Source organism: Rhinopithecus roxellana, chromosome 13 (genome assembly GCF_007565055.1).
Source record: "Rhinopithecus roxellana isolate Shanxi Qingling chromosome 13, ASM756505v1, whole genome shotgun sequence".
NCBI lineage: Eukaryota > Metazoa > Chordata > Mammalia > Primates > Cercopithecidae > Rhinopithecus > Rhinopithecus roxellana.
This window is the reverse complement of record NC_044561.1, coordinates 109,708,152-109,728,916: the sequence shown is the minus strand read 5'-3', so window position 1 is coordinate 109,728,916 and position 20,765 is coordinate 109,708,152. Positions and strand designations below refer to the sequence as shown.

Sequence of the window (20,765 nt, the reverse complement as noted above, 5' to 3'; positions counted from 1 at the left end):
AAAGAAGAAAGCTGGAGGCATCACACTTCCTGATTTCAAATTATATCACAAAGTTACAGTAATCAAAACAATATGGTGCTGACATAAAAACAAATACATAATCCAATTGAAAAGAGCAAAGAGTCTGGAAATAGACCCAAGCATATATGGTCAACTAATTTTTGGCAAGGGCACTAAGAATACACAAAAGGGGAAAGATAACCTCTTCAATAAATGGTGTTGGGCTGGGCACAGTGGCTCAAGCCTGTAATCTTAGACCTTTGGGAAGCTGAGGCAGGAGGATCACTTAAACCCAGGAGTTCAAGACCACCCTAGGCAACATACTGGGACTCCGTCTCTACAAAAAATTTAAAAAATAGCTGGGTGTGGTGGTGTGCACCTGTAGTCCCAGCTACTTGGGAGGCTGAGGCAGGAAGATAGCTTGAGCCTTTGGCTACAATGAGCCATGATTGTGCCATTGCACTCCAGCCTGGGCAATAAAGAGATTCTGTCTCAAAATAAATAAATAAATAAATAAATAAATAAATAAATAGTGCTTGGAAAACTAGATAGCCACCTACAAAATAATGAAATTGAACCCTTATACTATATATAAAAATCATCTCAAAATATATTAAACACTTAAATGTAAAATCTGAAATTGTAAAACTCCTAGAAGAAAACAGGGAAAAAGCTTTTTAAAATCATATATATGTAATTTATTTATTTATTTATTTTTTGCAGAGATGGTGTCTCACTAAGTTCTCACTATGTTGTCCAGGCTGGTCTCAAACGCCTGGCCCCAAATGTCTTCCCAGCTAGGCCTCCCAAAGTGCTGGGATTATAAGTGTGAGCCACCACACACAGTTGGGAAAAAGCATTCTGACATCGGCCTTGGCAACAATTTTTTGGATATGGCAACTAAAGAACAGGCAACAAACACAAAAATAAAAAAAAGAGGACTGCATCAAACTAAAAAGTTTCGGCCGGGCGCGGTGGCTCAAGCCTGTAATCCCAGCACTTTGGGAGGCCGAGACGGGCGGATCACGAGGTCAGGAGATCGAGACCATCCTGGCTAACACGGTGAAACCCCGTCTCTACTAAAAAATACAAAAACTAGCCGGGCGAGGTGGCGGGCGCCTGTAGTCCCAGCTACTCAGGAGGCTGAGGCAGGAGAATGGCGTGAACCCGGGAGGCGGAGCTTGCAGTGAGCTGAGATCCGGCCTCTGCACTCCAGTCCGGGCGACAGAGCGAGACTCCGCCTCAAAAAAAAAAAAAAAAAAAAAAAAAAAAAAAAAAAAAAAAAAAAAAAAAAACTAAAAAGTTTCCACACAGCAAAGGGAACAATCAACAAAATGAAAAGACAATCTACAGAATGGAAGGAAATGTTTGCAAATCATATATTTGGTAGGGCATTAATGTCCAAAATATATAAGAAACTCATACAGGGCCGGGCACGATGGCTCAAACCTGTAATCCCAGCACTTTGGGAGGCCGAGGCGGGCGGATCACGAGGTCAGGAGATTGAGACCATCCTGGCGAACACGGTGAAACCCCATCTCTACTAAAAAATACAAAAAACTAGCCGGGCGAGGTGGCGGGCGCCTGTAGTCCCAGCTACTCGGGAGGCTGAGGCGGGAGAATGGCGGGAACCCGGGAGGCGGAGCTTGCAGTGAGCTGAGATCCGGCCACTGCACTCCAGCCTGGGCCACAGAGCGAGACTCCGTCTCAAAAAAAAAAAAAAAAACAAAAGAAACTCATACAACTCCATAGCAAAATAACAACCCAATGAACCCAATTTTTTAAATGGTCAAAGGACCTAAACAGACAGTTTTCCAAAGAAGACATACTAGTGGCCAACAGGCTCTATGGAAAGGTCATCAACATCACTAAACAATGCAAATCAAAACCAGGAGACATCGCCTCGCACCTATTAGAGGGGCTATTATTTTAAAGACGAAAGGTAGCTGTTGGCAAAGATGTGAAGACATTGGAACCCTGGTACTCTACTGATGGGAATGTAAATTGGTATAGCCATTATAGAAAACGGTATGGAGGCTCCTCAAAAGATTAAGAAAAAAAAAAAGAACTACCAAATGATCCAACAGTCTCACTTCTGGGTATTTATCCAAAGGAAATTAAATCAGTATCTCAAAGAAATGCTATATTCCTATGTTTATTGCAGCATTATTCCTAATAGATAAGAGACAGAAACAACCTAAATGTTCATCAATTGATGAATGAATAAAGGAAATGTGGTGTATACATACAATGGAATAGTATTAAGCCTTAAAAAAAAAAAAAAGAAAAAGGAGGCCGGGCATGGTGGCTCACGCCTGTAATCCTAGCACTTTGGGAGGCCGAGGCGGACGGATCTCAAGTTTAGGAGATCAAGACCATCTTGGCTAACAGGGTGAAACCCCGTCTCTACTAAAAATACAAAAAATTAGCCGGGCGTGGTGGTGGACGCTTGTAGTCCCAGCTAATCGGGAGGCTGAGGCAGGAGAATGGCGTGAACCTGGGAAGCAGAGCTTACAGTGAACCGAGATCGGACCACTGCACTCCAGCCTGGGTGACAGAGCAAGGCTCTATCTCCAAAAAAAAAAAAGAAAGAAAGAAAAAAAAGGAAATCCAGGCCAGGCACAGTGGCTTACACCTATAACCCCAGAGGCCGAGGTGGGCAGGTCACGAGGTCAGGAGTTCGAGACCAGCCTGGCCAACATGATGAAACCCCATCTCTACTAAAAATACAAAAAGGGTAGCTGGGCATGGTAGCACGTGCCTGTAGTCCCAGCTACTCAGGAGGCTGAGGCAGGAGAATCACTTGAACCCAGGAGGTGAAGGTTGCAGTGAGCCAACATCACACCACTGCACTCCAGCCTGGGTGACAGAGTGAGACTCCGTCTCAAAAAAAAAAAAACACAAAAAGGGAAATTCTGCCATTTGCAACAACACAAATGGACCTGCAAAATAGGCCAGACACACAGAGAGAAATATTGCATGATCTCATTTATATGTAGAATCTAAAATAGTCAAACCTATAGAATCAGAGAGTAGAATGGAGGTTGCTAAGGGCTAGGAGTAGTGGGTGATGGGGAGCTGTTTGTTAAGGGGCACAAAGTTTCAGTTATGCCAGATGAAAAAGTGCTGGAGATCTAATGGATAGCATGGTGACTACAGACAATGATACTGTACTACAGTCATCCCTGGGTATCTGCCTGGGATTTGTTTCAGGACCCCGCAGACATCAAAACCCACACATATTCAAGTCTCGAGGTGGGCCCTGTGAAACCCGCCTCTAGAAGTTAGCCCTCCATATACGTGAATTTCACATCCCACAAACACTATTTTTGATCTGCTTTTGGTTGTAGATGTGGATGTGGCTATGAAGGAATTTTATTTACTGAAAAAAAGCTGCGTATAAGTGGACTGCACAGTGCAAACCCATGTTGCTCAAGGGTCAACTGTATATACTTGAAATTTTCTAAGATCGTGTTCTCACCCCACCCCCCACCGCCTGACACACACACACACACACACACACACACACACACACACGCACATACACACATAACTATGTAAGGTGATGGGTATTTTAATTAGCTTGATTGTGGTGATTATTTCACAACATATACATGTATCTAATCAGCAAGTTGTACACTTTAAAAATATACTTTGTTTCTTTTAAGATGCTCTTTAAGATAGGAAAGACCACAAAAAGAGCAGGCCTGGGGCTGCTGGTGAGATCAGGAATGTGCTTTGAGATGCCTGCTGTGTATTCAAATGGAGATAATGAGTAGGAAGTCAGATTCGTGAGTCTGGAGCTCAGGAGTGGGGCTGGAGAGATCCGTCGGGGAGACTTCAGCATGTGAGCGATGTGATGGTTAACTTTACATGTCAGCTTGACTAGGCCACAGGACATGCAGGTATCTGATTAAACAGTATTTCTGGGTGTGTCTGTGTTCCGGAAGAGATTAGCATTTGAATCCGTGGAGTGAGTAAAGCGGGTGGGCCTCATCCATTTAAGGGCCTGAACAGAACAAAAAGATGGAGGAAGGTTGGACTCGCCCTCCCGCTGTCTGACTGCATGAGCTGGGACGTCTGTCTTCTGCTCGCAGCACTCCAGGTTCTCAGCCTTCAGACTCAGACAGAATCTACACCATCGGCCCTTTACTGGCTTTCTTGGGTTTCCAGCTTGCAGGCAGCAGCTTGTGGGACTTCTCAGCCTCCATAATCACTGGAGACAATATCTTATAAGAAGTCTCGCTGGGTACAGTGGTTCACGTCTGTAATCCCAGCACTTTGGGAGGCCGAGGCAGGTGGATCACTTGTGGCCAGGAGTTCGAGACCAGCCTGGCCAACATGGCCAAACCCCACCTCTACTAAAAATACAAAAACTAGCTGGGCGTAGTGGCATGTGCCTGTAATCCCAGCTACTCGGGAGGCTGAGGCAGGAGAATCGCTTGAACCTGGGAGACAGAGGCTGCAGTGAGCTGAGATCGTGCCACTGCACTCCAACCTGGATGACAGAGCAAGACTCCACCTCAAAAAACCAAACTTTTAAAGTCTCCTTCTATGTTTCTCTGGAAAAATCCTAATATGGGTGGTATTTAAAGCCTCGAGCCTAGATGAGATCTTCAAAGGAGTACGTGCAGAGAGGAAGTCTGGGACTGGAGCTTCTGTATAACAGACGATAGAGGACTAAAGACCGAAGCCTGGGCCCCTCTCATGAGCAGGAACTAGTAATGCAGGAGGGAAATCTGGAGAGGATGGGTCCTGAAAACCAAGAGAACCAAATGCTGCAAACTCTGCCCACAGTACATGTGGAAGAAGGGTTTGGTGGAGCAGAGGATGACAGCCCTTGCTTTCTGAGGGCTATTCTCTGGCCCAGCCTTTAAGGGAGAGGATCTATTGAGGTGGCACTGCTCCCCGGAGCCAGAAGCTGTCTCTCCCCCACAAGCTGAAACAGGTCTGCACTACAGCTCTGGCCCCTGCTCTCCCAGCCTCATTTCCCTGTGGTCTCAAGTCCTGCTGAGCCTTTAAGACTCAGCTCCATCACTTCCACTCTGCCAGATGGCTGCACCTACCCCTCGAGATTGAGCTGGGTGCCCCCGGGAACACTGTTGGAGAAACAGCTCCTCTATTGGAGAAACTCCCCACATCAAACCTGCTTACATGTCTGAGTCTCCCACTTGGCCAGGTGCACTCTGGGTTTCTGGGAAGGTTCCTTATTTCTGCATCCTCAGTTCCTAGCATGGGGCCTGGCATTGAAACTCTCATTAAAGTGTTGTGAAACAGAAACACTCCGCAGAAGCTCCTCCTCAAGCCAGTATCTAGCCAAGACTGGCCCTTCATTATGCACAAGCTCCAGCCCCTGGACTTCCTCTCCTGAAACCTCAAGTGCTGGGAGATCTTGCCAAACCCCTCTGCAGCAGAGCAGGACCCTCATAGCACTTGCTAAATACCTGTTAAATACCAAGGAATGTGCCGTGGGCTGGGTCCAAATCCAGGCTTGGACATTCTCAAGTAGTCCGGACTTCAGTTTCCCATCTCCAAAACGGAGATGATAGTCGCTCATCCCTTAAGATCCTCATCAGTCCTGACATTTGGGAAAGTTGTCCAGCGGGCTGTAAACGAGCTGGGCAAATCTGAGTTACCAAGGGGCCAGGGCTTTTCCTCAGCAGCTGATTCAGGGCAAGTGACTACACCCAGCCAATGCCACATAAGGCCTTTTACTGTATTGCACTTGGTTTTTCTCAAGCCACTTTGACGACAAGCAGCATCTTCCTCAGAAGGAACAAGGGGAATGAGCAGGGCCTGGACCCAGTGGAAACTCTAACACACCCATGGCCATTCACAAGTGTTTCCAGTGACTAAAGGCCACACGAAGCACTTAGCCGGACCCTTCCTGAAAACTTCTTCCAGAACGGCTCAGCCTGCAGAGCTGCTCTTGCCAAAGCCACCCCATTATGGCCAGCTTCGCCCCCACTGTCCCACTTCTCTGGGGGGCAAGCCTTTCCCTCATCCCCAGGGCAGGGCCCTAGGCTTCCGCTCTCCCTCAGCAAAAGACAACACAGGCAGGTTCTGAAGCTTGCATGTCAGTTTATTCACACTTCCCCCAGGAACTCCCTCACTGGTCAGGGAATGAAAGAATTGAAGGGATGGGGGATGTACAAGTAGAAGTAAAAGGCACACCTTGAACGTGCTATGATGGGTTGAAAAGAGGTTGGTCTGAAATTGATGAGCCTCCCATTTCAGAGGCTCAGGAAGTTTGTGCCCAGGAAATATGCACACCTTCAGCCAAATACCCTGCACCTGATGGAGCAGAAGCAGGCACTGCCTACCCTGGCCTAGCCGTCTGCTGGCTCTCACGCCAGGCATTTTCTGGGCCTGGCTGTCACAGCTAGTGGGATCACTAACGTTGCATAGCCATGGCATCTTGGCCTAAACAAACAGGTGAGGCCTGGCTCTGTCTACACAGCACCAACAAAAGTGACTGATTAGCAGGAGGTTTGCAGTACACAAATAATGGGAGAGGGTGTACTTGTCAGCATTAGATAATGACTCCAAAATGTAGTGTAAACCCACAAGAAGGGGGCGACTCGAGGATGGACACATGACTAAATAAGAAAATGTGACTCTGTGAGCTGAACTGGCTTCTGAACAAACCTAATACAGTCTATGCTCATAGCTTCAGTCCCCTTGACTCTAAACCGTCACAAAAGCAGAAGGAAGAGGAAAGTGATGGATTGCCGAGCTGGAGCCTGGGGACTGTCATGACTGTCTAGATCTCTGTGGTCAGAGGGCATCACAGCCTCCTCAGACCCTGAGCCTGGGATGGGAGGGAACAGGATGTAGATTCCCAGGAGGGCTGTCCCCAAGACCCTCTCCCTGCCTGCCCGGCTCCTCGGGCCTCCTCTTCTACCGCTTCTTCTTAGTCTCTCTCTTGGGCCTCTTGTTCACAGAAGGAACAGCAGCCTTGGGCTTCCTCGTCACCTCAGCACTTCTGGGCTCAGACGGTTCAGCCTCCTGTGAGGTGATAAAAAGGAGAGTCCTGCTTAGATGGATCAAGCCTGATGCCAGCAAAAGGAGATCACATCTGAAAGCAAAGAAGCATGCCACAGAAACACAAGAGATGGAAATCGTCATTCCTGGGACCTAGCACCCACATATATGTGGGACTGCCCCGGGAGTATCGTGGCTCTCAGTGAAGAATAAAGGAGGCCCCACGGGGAGGGGGCAGCTTGTGGGGTCTCAGATGCCCAGGCGGAACCTGGGATCCTTCCCTTTCCAGCCAACTGACCTTGTGGGAAACTCACTTCCCCTTTCTGTGTCTTGGTTTACTCACCTGTGAAATGGAAATAGCCACGCCCGCCTTACAGGACTGACGTGAGGAGGCAAAACTATGTGGAAAGCACCCAGGAAGTGCCAGTTGCATCCAGTGGCTGGCCGATCATCCCGTGTCAGGACTGGGCAAAATGTGGGCGAGGAGCTGGCTGTGGGGCAAACTCGCTGTGGCTTGCCCTCCTCTGGCTGCCATTCTTGTCCTCCCATTCAACCCGCAGAATGCCAGGGCTGGGAGGGGTACAGAGAGCCCGCCAGCAGGTGCGCAGTCCCACACTGTGTTCTGCAGAACCTGGCAGAGGTGCCTCTGTGGGGGAGGGCAGAGGCAGCCTTGGGGCAGAATTCCAGACTCCCCTGGCGACAGGAGCAGCTCTGATTTTCAATCTATTTCATACACTGATTTGTCCCTTGTAAGATTTAAATGAAACAAAGTTCTGCTGCTAAGGAATAAAAGGTTCAAACCCACAGATCCAGCCCTGGCCTTTACTGTGCTGATAAGGAAGGTAGACTCCAGGGAAGGGACACAGCTTGGCCCAGGCCACTCAGGCTCATGTCAGAGAAGAATCTGGAACAGGCTCCATGTGCTCCTGTCTAGTGTCCTCTCCTCCTCTGAGTGATAACTCGCAGTGTGCCGTGGCCAGAAAGGACGGACGTCAGAGAGGCCGGGCTAGCCCAGAGAACGCCAACCACAGCCCACAGGCCTTGTCCAGGCCACAGACTTCATTTGGCCTGCAGTGTTTATTTAAAAACTTAAGCCAATTGGGAGATTTCCCATTAAATCTGGATTCCTAGATTCTCTTGAAACTAACTGTCCAGTGACACTGGCCCTGCACTCCCTCGTGGCAGCGATGGGCTAGGAGGCGCTGCCCCTTTTCAGGTGCCAACCATGCCCCCACACCCCGCCGCCCCCAGCACTGATTGGGAAATGTTTCTCAGTGCCCGTGTTCTTGATGAGAAATAGGAAAATACGAAGCAGACTAAGATTCCTGGGAGTGGGGATACTTCCAGATGAGGAAAAACCCCTCTGTGTTTCATTTCCCAACCCGGCTTCTAGCTCACTATACTCCCTGACCTTCCTTGCTTGCCCCATTGGCCCATGGCCCAAGCCTCAGCCTACCCCACAGAAGAGGAGGGCCCATGCAGGGGAGGGCAGTCCCTGCCTCGGACCCGATCCAGAGGCCTGTCAGCTCCCTCCTATCAGCCAACACTGTCTCCCGCCTGGGCGAGATAACCAGATATGAAGAGCCAGCCAGGTCTCAGGCCCCCAAGGAGTGATTGTCCCAAGATAACCGAAGGGCTTCCCCTCCCCAGCCTCTCACTGCAGCGCTGGATTCCCTTGGCCTGCTGAGCCTCCTCCCACCAAAAGTCAAAATGATCTGAAGGTCCCCTACTCTGTTTATGTAACTTGGCCAAAACAAAACAAAACAAAACAAAATTTGCAAGGCCTGCCTGGATCTCTAGGAAGGAGTCTGCCTTCTGAGTTCAAGGCTGGGGGCTCCTCCAGTTTCAATGGGGCTCAGTTCAGAGACCACAGAGAGAGTAAGACCCAGTTGCCACCCTAGTGCCTCCCTCACTCCACAGGCCCTCTCTCTGGAGCCTCAACCCTTCTGGCACCTCCCAGACCTCTCCCTTGATCCAGCTGTCTGCCAGACGATCAGGACAAGTCACCTCCAACTGAACTGTCCCTGACCCCAGAAGGCCCAGCCCTCCTCCCACTGGTGGAGCAACCAGAGACCCGGTGACCTCACCCTCTCTCTGCTCCCCACTGTCCAGTGGGTCACCATGTCCTGCTGACATGACCCTCTCTACCTCTTGATTCTGCTGCTCTCTCCATCATCCAATTCCCCATTCAGTTCTGCCCACTGCTAAGCAAAGTGCCTGCTGTCTCTGTCCATTCCTCATGCACCCACCAAAGGAACTATTCTAAAGTGCAGTTCTGACCACTGCACCTTCCACCTGAAAGCTTCCAGTGGCTCTCTGTGGAATGGCATCTAAGGAGACCGCTTCTCCAGCCTCACCTGGGCTCCTCTTTATCCCCCACACTGAGTCAGGCCCCAGAACTTCCGCTGGTCACCTTCATCAACAGGAATACCTGTTTCCTTGGCCACCTGGCAAACTGCTCCCATTGTTTGGGCCTGTCCATGAATACACTCCTACTCACTGTCTAGCCTTCCTTTCCTGCTCCTCCCTCCAGCTGGGGGCAGCCCCTCCTCCTTCCTCGAGCCCCTAGGCACCCAGGAACTTTATAATGCCACTATTTTTTTTAAGACAGGGTCTCACTCTTTTGCCCAGGCTGGAGTGCAGTGGCTCGATCTTAGTTCATTGTAACCTCCACCTCCCAGGTTCAAGCGATTCTCCTGCCTCAGTCTCCTGAGTAGCTAGAATTACAGGCACCCACCACCACACGCAGCTAATTTTTTATATTTTAAGTAGAGATGGGGTTTTGTCACGTTGGCCAAGCTGGTCTCGAACTCCTGACCTCAAATGATCCAACCGCCTCAGCCTCCCACAGTGCTGGGATTACAGGTGCGAGCCACTGTGCCCAGCCCATAATGCCACTATTATTTCCCCATAGTTACATGTTTTCATGTTAGCCCCTATTAGCCCATGAGCACTTTGGGATAGCTTCAACTGTTGCTGAATGAATAAATGAGTGAATGAATGAATGAATGAATGAAATGAAAGAACAGCCCAGTAACCATGAGAACTTCATTCTTGTTTATTCCCATGAAAATATAGCACTTAAAACTAGGCCTCACTTTTCCATGATCACAGAGGATATGAACAGACTCAAAACCCAATATACATACCCTGGCCTAAAGTATGCCTAAGCATAGCTGCCAATAATAACAACAACAGCTGGGCGTGGTGGCACATACCTACTTGAGAGGTTGAGACAGGAGGATCACTGAAGCCCAAGAGTTTGAGGCTATAGTGTGCTATGACTGTGTCTATAAATAGCTACTACACTCCAGCCTGGGCAACAGAGTGAGACTCCCTCTCTAAAAAATAACAAGAGCCACAACAGCTGCTAATTATTTATTGTTTATAATATGCCAGGCCCTGTGTTATGTGTCTGGACATGAAGGCCTCACAAAGTGCCATAATGAGGCCCAATTTATAAACAAAGGAACAGACACTTAGGTCATATGACTTGCCTAAGGTCTTAGCTGGTGAGTAGCAGACCCAAGATTTGAACCTAACCTCTTCATGGGTACACAGTCCAGCCTCTCTCAGGTTTCCTGGGGTCCTCAGGGGTAGGAATACGTTGAATCTGAGTTAACTGTGAAATCTACTCTCTGTTTAGCAGCCCCCAGAACCACAAGGTGCCTCTGGAACGGTAAGTACAGCTCCTCTGAGAAACTATCTGTCGATGGGTCACTTAAAACCCCTTGTTTGTGACTAAAGTCCCTACAGGAGTCAGAAAAGTAGGTTTGTGCTCCAGATCACACTTGATTTTTTACAGCTGAAGGCAGTCTTCTGTGGGTGTGTGTACATATTACAGTTATCGAGTCATTTGAATGCTTGACCTGTCTCCTCCTCACCGAAGACCTCCTCCTCTCTTCCCCACCTCAGCTTTTAGAGCTGTCATGCACCCAGTTATCCAAGCTAGACACCTCCAAGTCATTTATGAGTTCTCAGCATCCAACCTATCCCCAAGGTCTGTCCATTCCACTTTCCAGCGGGCTCTAGACCCAGCCAGTCCCCTCTGGACACACTCCACTGCCCAGCTCAGATCCAGGTCCCCTGCCGGCCCCACTGGTTGCATCCGACTCCCACAGATTCTCCTGCCCATGCCTCTACCTCCCCATGTTCGTCAGAGTTTACTTTACATTACTTTCAGAGTCAATTTTCCTAAAACAATGACAAAGGCCAGGAGCAGTGGCTCATGCCTGTAATCCCAGCACTTTGGGAGGCCAAGGCGGGTGGATCACCTGAGGTCGGGAGTTTGAGACCAGCCTGACCAACATGGAGAAACGCCATCACTATTAAAAATACAAAATTAGCCAGGCGTGGTGGTGCATGCCTGTAATCCCAGCTCCTCGGGAAGCTGAGGCAGGAGAATCGCTTGAACCCGGGAGGTGGAGGTTGCCGTGAGCCGAGATTGTGCCATTGCACTCCAGCCTGGGCAACAAGAGCAAAACTCAAAAAAAGTTTCATTCAAAACAAAAACAAATAAGCAAATAAAAAAAACAATGACAACAACAATCCCAATCATGTCTGTTTCCTCCTTTAAAAACCTTGCTGGTTCCCCTTTGTGTGAGATAAATTCCAAGACACTCGGCAGGGGCTCCGGGCCTCTTGCTCAGTCTTGGCCCGTCTCCAGGCAGGCCCCCTTGCACAGCCCACTCTTGTCACCCTGGGCTACTGGCCAGCCAGTGTCTCCCAGTACTCTGCTCCCTTTCCTCCTCTGTATCTCTACCTGCATCCAGTACATGTGGGCACTGTGCCCATGGGGAATGAAGAGGAGAACGCACACTTAGCGGGTGTGTGTGTGGATGCTCCCCGAGCCTCTCCATTGCCCTGGTGAGCCAGCCACCACGAGCCACACTCCACTGGCAAGGCCACTCAGGCTCCCTGAGGCCAGGTGACAGCCCCATGCAAGCTGCAGGGAAGCAAAGGCGGCCGTGACCCACATGACCTGGGCCCTGGAGTCCTGGCGGCCACACAGGGCCTGTAGCTCCAAGTTCTTCACTGACAAGAATGACTCTGAATGAAGGGCTGCCTTTTCATTTCTCCTCAAATGTACGCTGCCAATACCAGCCACAAAGATGGCAGACTACAAAGCCAACAGCCCCTCCTTTAAATCTGGGAGCACTGCGCTTCCTCTGAAGCAAGCCTCAAGTTTCCTCAGCAATCGCACTGTCACATATAAAAAACTCCCGCGGCCAGGAGGCTCCTGGGTCCGCGGAGGCGTCCTCTGTGGACAAAGGCCCCATCAATAATGAAGCAGCTCTGCAGCGCTTACCAGGCCAGAAAATTGCTGCTATTCATCAGATTCGAATAATCGAATCTGTGCCACAATACATCACATCCCTTCCAGCAAGAAAAGTGCATTGAATTTTATGATTTCCACTCTACAGTTCAATGTGGATTTAGTACTGTAAATCAGGACAAAATGTCATTCTACACAGGCCACTCTTTCCTTGAAAATGGCCCAGGGAAAGAAAACCATTCTGCTACACTCAGGCACCCTCCTGCACCTTATCTTGCAAGACCCTCTAAGAACAATGGAGTTGGGCAGGAAGGTCCTTTTCTGATGATGGAGGCAGACTAAGAGCAGGTCAGCACTCAGACCAGTCTGCCTAACGCTGAAGGTGCTGCCCATCCCAGCGGGCCATGAGGGCCTGAGACAGGATGGGAGCTGAGAAGTCCTCGCAGAGATGAAACTAGCAGTGGCCTTAAGCAAAGATAGGACTGGCTGAAACAGAGAGCAGGGGAGGCTATGCATGTGGACTCAACAAGGCAAACAGAGACACGGAGTCCAGGACGCACTTGGCAGGCAGGGAGAACTGTGATTAGAAAGAACAGCCTTTGGGAGCTCATTCCAGACACAATTCAGCACAACTCTGCCAGCCCTCCCCACTGACTGTTCTGTGGCTCCTTGTGTGTCCAGCCGTCTCTCCCAAGAACCGGTCGGTACACATCTCCAGACCACAGGCTGGTGGGAGCATGTTTATACCCTCATCCTGCCCACCACATGGCAATATCCCCAGAACGGGTCATTAAGCAAAAAACAGCCTGCCTCCCAATTCAACTGCAACCTCCTCCCAAGCTTTAAAACCACACAGAGCAGAAACGCAAAGTTGCTTCTGTGAGCCTGTGACCTGAGGTGCTGAGAATGGGTGGATGCTTGCCTGGGGTTCGTTATTTATTTACAGCAGGCCTCACTGGCAACCAGGGGCCTCATTTAAAATCAAGACCCTTGTGCAAAATTTTCCAGAAGAGTCCTGACCTTCTAGGCCACTGTCCTACTGCACCACAGGAATGAGCCACCTGTGGTGCAGTAGGTGCAGGTGGCTCACCACCCTGATGAGACAAAACATCATCAGGGGTCTAAACACTGCAGGGCTTTCTGGTTGGTTGTGAAGTCGCCACGGGCATCACATTGGGAGCCACCACTCTCACCATCACCTGTGGTGAGTCCTCCACTAGATCACAATGCTGGCCATCAGCTATCTGTCTTCCCAGTACCTCTTTTCCATGGGGGCCCTGCCCTTTCCCTATCCCATGGGGTTCAGGGGGACTCTCAGTCACTGGGGTCGCAAGAGTAGGCAGCTACATGTGGCCTGGCCAAAGACAGTACTCATTCCTGTTTCCCACCTGTGGGGCAAGGTGTATGTGGCCAAGGAGAGGCCTTCCATGAGACTCAGAAGGTGAGGAGAGGCAGAAAAATGGCTTTTCTCACCTGTCAGTCCTGACTGATAAGGGCACTGACTGTTGCTGCTGCAGCCATCTTTCCCAACACAGAGCAAGGGCCCAGGAAGGAAGCCAGCACTCCCAGGAAAGCCAGGAGAGAGAGAGATGGAGTCCTGGAGACCCCTTGAAACCCTAAATCCAGCTGTGCCTTGAAATTCCCAGTTCCAAGAGCCAATACTGTTTTCATTCGGAGAAGCTGCTGGAGCTAAGTTTCTGAACTTGCAACAGGAAGAGTCCCCACTAATATAAGACGGTGGCAATCAACAAACATAGCAGTATGGACGTGAAAGGACCTGCCTTCTAGAAGCAGACAGCTGGCTGTGAGCTGACGAGATGTGCCATAAGCACATGAACAGATGAGAATTGTCAACGCTGAAGCTAGGAGAGTTTCTGATTCACTACCGTGTATGACTGACCATCCGCCACACAAGTTGCTGAACTCAGAGTCAACACCCACATGCTTTGTTAGGGTTGGCTGAATCAACACTCGATGTAGAAATCGATCCGAAAGAGGCTTGCAGGAGGGTTATGGGGAGGAGGGAGACAGGCTCCTGACCTTGAGAAGAAACCTGCCCCCCACTTCCCACTGCACTCCATGTAGAGAGGCTATGGACCATCTCCCCCAGAAAATGTGCCTGGGCATATAAACCTCACATTCCTGTACACAATTTGACAGGGATCACAGACCCTCAAACCTATCCCGAGACTTCCCTAGAAAGCCAGGAACTCCCTACTGAGAACTTTCTTCTACTGAAACCCAACTCTGAAGGAGAGAAGCTGGAACACAGTGGTGGCGTCAGATTGGGCCGGCTTTCCTCAATCATCCCCAGGGCACTGGTCTCACATGTGATCTCCATGGACCACTCGGTGGACTTCAGGCAGGCCACACTGTCCTGGTCCCCTGCCCACTGCTCTGTCACTTGAGAGAGGGAGAGAAATGGAGATCCCAGCTTTGTCTGCCCAGCACTCTCCCTGTGGGAATGGACCTTCCCATCCCCACTCAGAGGTCACGTCACAGAACCCTCCCTTCCCCCACACTGGCCACAGCTGTCCCAAGCTGGGTCAGCCACAGTTCCTTCCCTGGGGATTCTGGAACTGAGACCGGCAGGAAGGCATGGTTATGTTTAGTGGCTGTGCTGCATCTCATCACAGGGCCAGCAAGCAGAGAAGCAGGGTCCTAGTTAGAAAAGTAAAAGGCAGGAGAGGAACAGGAAGGGAGGCAGAGGGCATGCCGGTGATGAGCAGTAAGTTCCACTTCCCGCCACTTCCGGAGGCCCTGCCGCACTCCTGCTCTTGGGTTCTAGGACAGCACCCGCACCTTCTCAGTCTACCTACATTGCAAGGAAACTACTTCAACAGGTTGGGTATGCTCCAAGTTCACGTCTTTCCTGGATCTTCATTTCCCTTGAAAAACTTAGCAACTCATTCTTGGGTTTCAAGTAATAATGCTATATTTGTTTGGTTTGGTTTCTTTTGTTTGTTTGTTTTTGAGATGGAGTCTTGCTCTGTCGCCCAGGCTGGAGTGCAGTGGCGCAATCTCAGCTCACTGCAACCTCCACCTCCCAGATTCAAGTGATTCTCCTGCCTCAGCCTCTCTAGCAACTGGGATTACAAGCACGCACCACAACGCCTGCCTAATTTTTGTGTTGTTAGTAGAGATAAGGCTTCACCATATTAGCCACACTGGTCTTGAACTCCTGACCTCAAGTGATCCGCCCACTTCAGCCTCCCAAGTGCTGGGATTACAGACATCATAATGCTCTGTTAATAAAATAATTATCAGGTCTTTATTTCCCAACTTCTTGCTCACTTTTCCTTTCCCACATGGAACATTTTGCTATTATGTCAAACAACACATCTAAGAACTGAACATATCCTGTCCTCCTAAAATTGGTTTCTGTTTGAGGGAAATCATCTAAAGACTTGAGCAGTGGCTGCATATTACAATCACCTGGACACGTTAAAAAAAATACTGATCCAAGCCGGGCACACTGGCTCATGCCTGTAATCCCATCACTTTGGGAGGCCAAGGTGAGAGGATTACCTGAGCCCAGGAGTTCAAGACCAGCCTGGGCAACATAGTGAAACCACGTCTCTACAAAAAATTATTTAAAAATTAGCCAGGTGTGGTGGAGCACACCTGTAGTCCCAGCTACCGAGGAGGCAGAGGAAGGGAGGATCACTTGAGTCTAGAAGGTCGAGGCTGCAGTGAGCTACGATTATGCCACTGCACTTCAGCCTGGGCAACAGAGCAAGACCCTGTCTCTACATAAATAAAAAGAAAATACTGATACAAGGCTTCAGAGAACAACTGAATCAGAATCTCTGGGTGAGGTCTAGGCCTTTGAAAGTTCCCCAGATGGTTCTAATGTGCAGCCTCGTGGAGAATCATTGGCCAGTCCAAAGACCAGCACTCTCATTCTCTAATCCCAGCTCACAGTGAACACATAGCATCGATCAATTTCTTCCCTCCAGAGCAAAGCAACAGCCCCCAGAATCCTTTTCACCACGGCCACCATGCAATCGATCAGACTTGGCATGAGAGATGAAACTTACCTGCTAACCTGGACTAGATGGAAATGGTACTAGGACCTATTATCTTCTATTTTAGAATCCAGCCTACAAGAAAATGCTTGGATTAAGTGTGGCCCACACCTCCATCAGGCTCAAACAAATGCTTGTTTTTTTAGGTCTGAGTTTAACGAGGTGCCAATAAGAAAACCTTTTCATTTGGCTTACGATTCTAGGGACACGGGTTTTCATTTTACGAACTGATTCTTGCTCCTACTATGAAAAGGAAGGGGGTGGGGTGGGAAGCATTTGTATGTGTTCCCTTTTTTCCTCCATGATTAACCCCAAAAGAGCTTTCAAATAATCTGCTAAGTATTGAAGTACCGAAGTCATAAGCGAGTTGCAAAAAATCGGCTTACTGGAACAACAGGAAAGGCATTCTTTTGCTTTTCAAAGGCTTTCCCATCATCTGGAGCCAAAAATATTATCTTCTGACCCAAAAAGCCACTAATAAACCTTGTTTCTATAGGCTAAGCAAGAGGGAAGATTTTGCCCTGAGCAAAACAGCAAAGACGGCAAGACTGTTCTCTGGGTCCTCCCACCCTCACTTCTGCTCCCTCTCCTACCTCCTGCTACCCTCCACTTCCAGGTATCTCCCAACTGCCTTCAGGCTGCCTAGAGTCTTACAAGCTGCCCGCACTCCCATGGGCTCCCTTTCTCCCTAAAAGTACCATCCCCATATTAAAACCCCTTTCTTTCCCCTCCAAACTCCTTCCAAATCTCAACTATTAGGGACAATCTCTAAGCAGCACAGTCTCAGCACTCACCCTCTCTTTGTAATCCTGTTTATGCACAGAATGCTGTGTTCCCTTTCTATCTAGTTAGGAGTTTGGGGAGTGAGAAAGGCTGCCTTATGGAGACACACAGAGAGCTAGCAACAGAACCCCGTGTAACCTGGGGCCATTTGCTCCCCTGATGTGCCAGTAAAAAGTTAGATTAACAGTACTGTATTTTTTTGCTACTGATCCATTGAAAAGCTAAAAAAAAAAAAGTTAAAACAGTAAGCTTCAGTTGTGAAGACAATTCACTTGTGTGAGCCTTGTTTCCCTAAATGCAAGATTAATAAAAATGAGAGATGTCATGTACTATATTTAAATTTAAAAAGATGAGGCTGTTGTCCAAAATTAACCTCTAAATGGCAGTGGGTGGGGGGTATGGTGGCATATTTTTGAACCCTTTGTCAACTCCCTGCGTCAAAAGACTTTAACACACTATCCCACTGAAAACCTTAAAGAGAACAATAAAGGGGCTCCTTTTCTGAAGTTTGCTGAACTAACCCAGGCTTCTGTGGCTTACCTCTAAGGGCGTCAAGCACAACAGGAGGTGAGCAGCCTCCCTGCTCTCCAAACAGCCACACAACTCTGCCTATAAAACAAGAAGGCTCATCACCTCCCTCCCTCAGGACTCTCTGCAGGCCTCATCAGCCACCACCAGCAACCACGTTTGTTATTTATAATACCGAATAGCACACCACATCTGTGGGGGCAGAGCCCAAGAGCACAGGGGTGATTTTTTTTTAAATGTGATACAATTGTGGGTGGAAGAACTCCAATCGTGATCTCTTTCTCAAGATACCAGAATAACAGATGGACAAGACAACCTAGAGGCCACAAACTTGTCCATGTTCACCAAGGTTTTCCTGCCCTTGCTGGCTGCTCCTCCCCTGCCTGTCCCCTTTATGCTGGAGCCCCTCCAGGCTCTGGCCTAGGCCCTCTTCTCATCTCCCTCCATATTCTCTCCTTAGGAGACCCTGTCCCTTCTCGTGGCTTCAGATGACATCTTATCAACTCCCACATGCTGGTCAACACTCAGTCTCTGCACTCCTCCTGCTAGAGACCTGTAAATCCACCGACTTTCTTGACAGAACCACCTGGATATGTTAAAGCATGTGTTTAAAACTGAACTTGGTATGTTCCTTCCCTGCACCCACCCTAAGCCTGTTCCTTCACCATAGTTCCCCACTGCATCAACAGGTTCCACACTGTATCAGTAATTCCCCATCATCCTCCCAGCTACAGAAGCAGGATCTCCAGAACATATTGGGTACGTTAAGTGAGAAAAGAAAGTTGCAAAACTGTGTTTCAGAGCATGCTATCTTTTATTCTACAAATGGGGGAATATAAATATATATGTACACACCACACACATATAGATGCATTTGTTACTGTTTTCAAAAAGAAACAAAGAAAAGATACACTAATAACAACTGTTAACTATGTGGGAAGGAAGAGAACAGGGTGGAGGAGAATGAGATTAAAGGAAACTTCTGTGAATATACCTTGTTATATAGTTTTGACTTTGAGAAATATTGTATATAAATGTTTTATGTAATTAAAACAAATTAAATAAAAATGTTAAAAATACCTAAAAATCAAAAACAGATTGAAGCAAATTAACCGAACTATATCTCATGATGGGAGGGAGACCTACACAGAGAAAAATAGTTACTAAACACAGCACTTTGACCTTACATCTCCACAGAGACATATTTTAAGGCCAAAAAAGAACCACAAAGAAGTCTTAAATTTCATTCTGAATCTTAGTAGTAAATATATAGTTATTTTTAAAATGTAACTGGTATATTGTAGATGTGCAGAATAAAGTTAATATACATCGCTAATCTTAGAGAAGCATGCTTGCAAGGTTGGCCCTTGACTGGCATCTGGGAACTTGGATTCCAGGTGATTCTCACAATTCCCAGAAATGATAAGAGTGGCTCACCACGCCTAAACTGTGTAAACAATACGGTTCATGCTGAACACCTGCTTGCTTTCTGGAAATATGGAATTTTGGTACATGCTAGGCCAAGGGTGCTTCTGTGACCAGTCCTCAATAAGAGCTGTGGGCACTGAGTCTCTAACGAGCTTCCCTGCTAGATAACACTTCACACACATTGCCACAACTCCTTCCTCTGGGTGTCCAATGGGAGAGCACGCAGACGCCTGTGCCTGTTTCCTCCAGTCTCTGCCCCATGTACCTTTTCCCTGTGCTGCCACACCTGGTACCATTTCACTGCCACAGCTGAGAGTCCCCCTAGTGCATCACTGAACCTGGGGTGGTCCTGAGGACCTCAGATACAGTAGGCTCTAGCAGACACATCATTTTGTTCATGTTATTGAGAACAAGATTTCCAGCATAAGATAAAGAAATACGAGACTCTAGTATAAAATCAAATAAATAGAAACACTATCACCTTACATTTGAATTGGAAATACTAGTATGAACTCACAACTTTTTCATTTCTTAAAAACTGTTTATTTTCTATTTCCGTTTATTGAAAGGCCTAGATACAATCACAGCTCAGTAGCACCGAGAATTTCTAATGTCCTCTAAATACTATTTTCTAGCTAAAAAGAACTAGAGCATTTTAGAGAAATGACTGATTCCAAGACTGGGGCAGGAAATGAGCCTGGGGCCAGGCACAGTGGCTCACGCCTATAATTTCAGCACTTTGGGAGGTCAAAGCAAGTGGATGGCTTGGGCCCAAGAGTTTGTGACCAGCCTGGGCAACATGGCAAAACCTCGTCTCTACTAAAAATACAAAAACTAGCCAGCCATGGTGGCACACCTGTAGTCCCAGCTACTTGGGAGGCTAAGGCAGGAGAATTGCTTGAACTTGGGAGGCAGAGGTTGCAGTGAGCTGTGATTGTGCCACTGCACTACAGCCTGGGCAACAGACAAGAACCTGTCTCACACACACACACAAAAAGAGCCTGTGACATCTTACTGAACCATGAAGCAAGGAAGCTATCAAAGACTAATGAAGTATGACAAAGAACAAAGATACCAACTTAAAGGGGCTCCCACTGAACATAAAAAACAAATTAATGGCAGACAAGTGCCCTAAAAACAAACAAACAAACAAAAAAAACAACTAAAACATATCAAATATATAAAAAATATGTTCAAAATGCTATGAAAACCAAAGCTTCACTGGTCAACACTGGAGGTTGCTAGAGCCTGAACTCACAACTTTGAAAATTGATAAATAAAGGGAAAGAACCAAGCATTTTTCCTGCTCTTCATTATGAAGAGCAATTCAGAGTAATCATACAGGTGATAAGGAAAAGGTCTTTGTTAAAGAATTCCAGCTAACAGATGCAGAAGGAAATAATGGATCTAAGCAACGACCATCAATGGATGCTAAAATCACTTAGGTGAAAGACTGACGGGATTTTCATCAGCTGGTACCACCTAAACCCACTGATCAATCCTAGAATCTCTAAATGTGCAGCAGCCAGACGTCACATGCCTGTTAATGCCACATAGTAGGGAGTACACAGCACCAGCTCTGAGGTATTCACACCCAATAACCTGATTTGAATGGAATCAGGCCTCTACATAGAACGCCTGTTGATAGGAAACACAGGGAACAGAGAAACACGTTAAATGACACCACAGAGAAGCAATAGCCAATTCCTAGGATGTAGGTATCCCACATGACAGACAAC

General features: G+C 48.0%; 2 protein-coding genes across 4 annotated transcripts in view; both read right to left on the bottom strand.

The window, feature by feature from the left end:
- The window catches only part of SRC (SRC proto-oncogene, non-receptor tyrosine kinase), a 108,005-nt gene that overhangs the window by 86,378 nt on the left and 862 nt on the right, over positions 1–20,765 (bottom strand). The gene's annotated exons all lie outside the window — the stretch shown is intronic.
- MANBAL (mannosidase beta like) overlaps positions 6,062–20,765 on the bottom strand; it is a 28,161-nt gene continuing 13,457 nt past the window's right edge. For all 3 annotated transcript variants that reach the window (XM_010355327.1, XM_030914942.1, XM_030914941.1), the window contains exon 3: positions 6,062–7,008. In XM_010355327.1, coding sequence (XP_010353629.1) covers positions 6,901–7,008 — 108 coding nt within the window. In that variant the 3' untranslated portion in view covers positions 6,062–6,900. The remainder of the gene's footprint in view (positions 7,009–20,765) is intronic.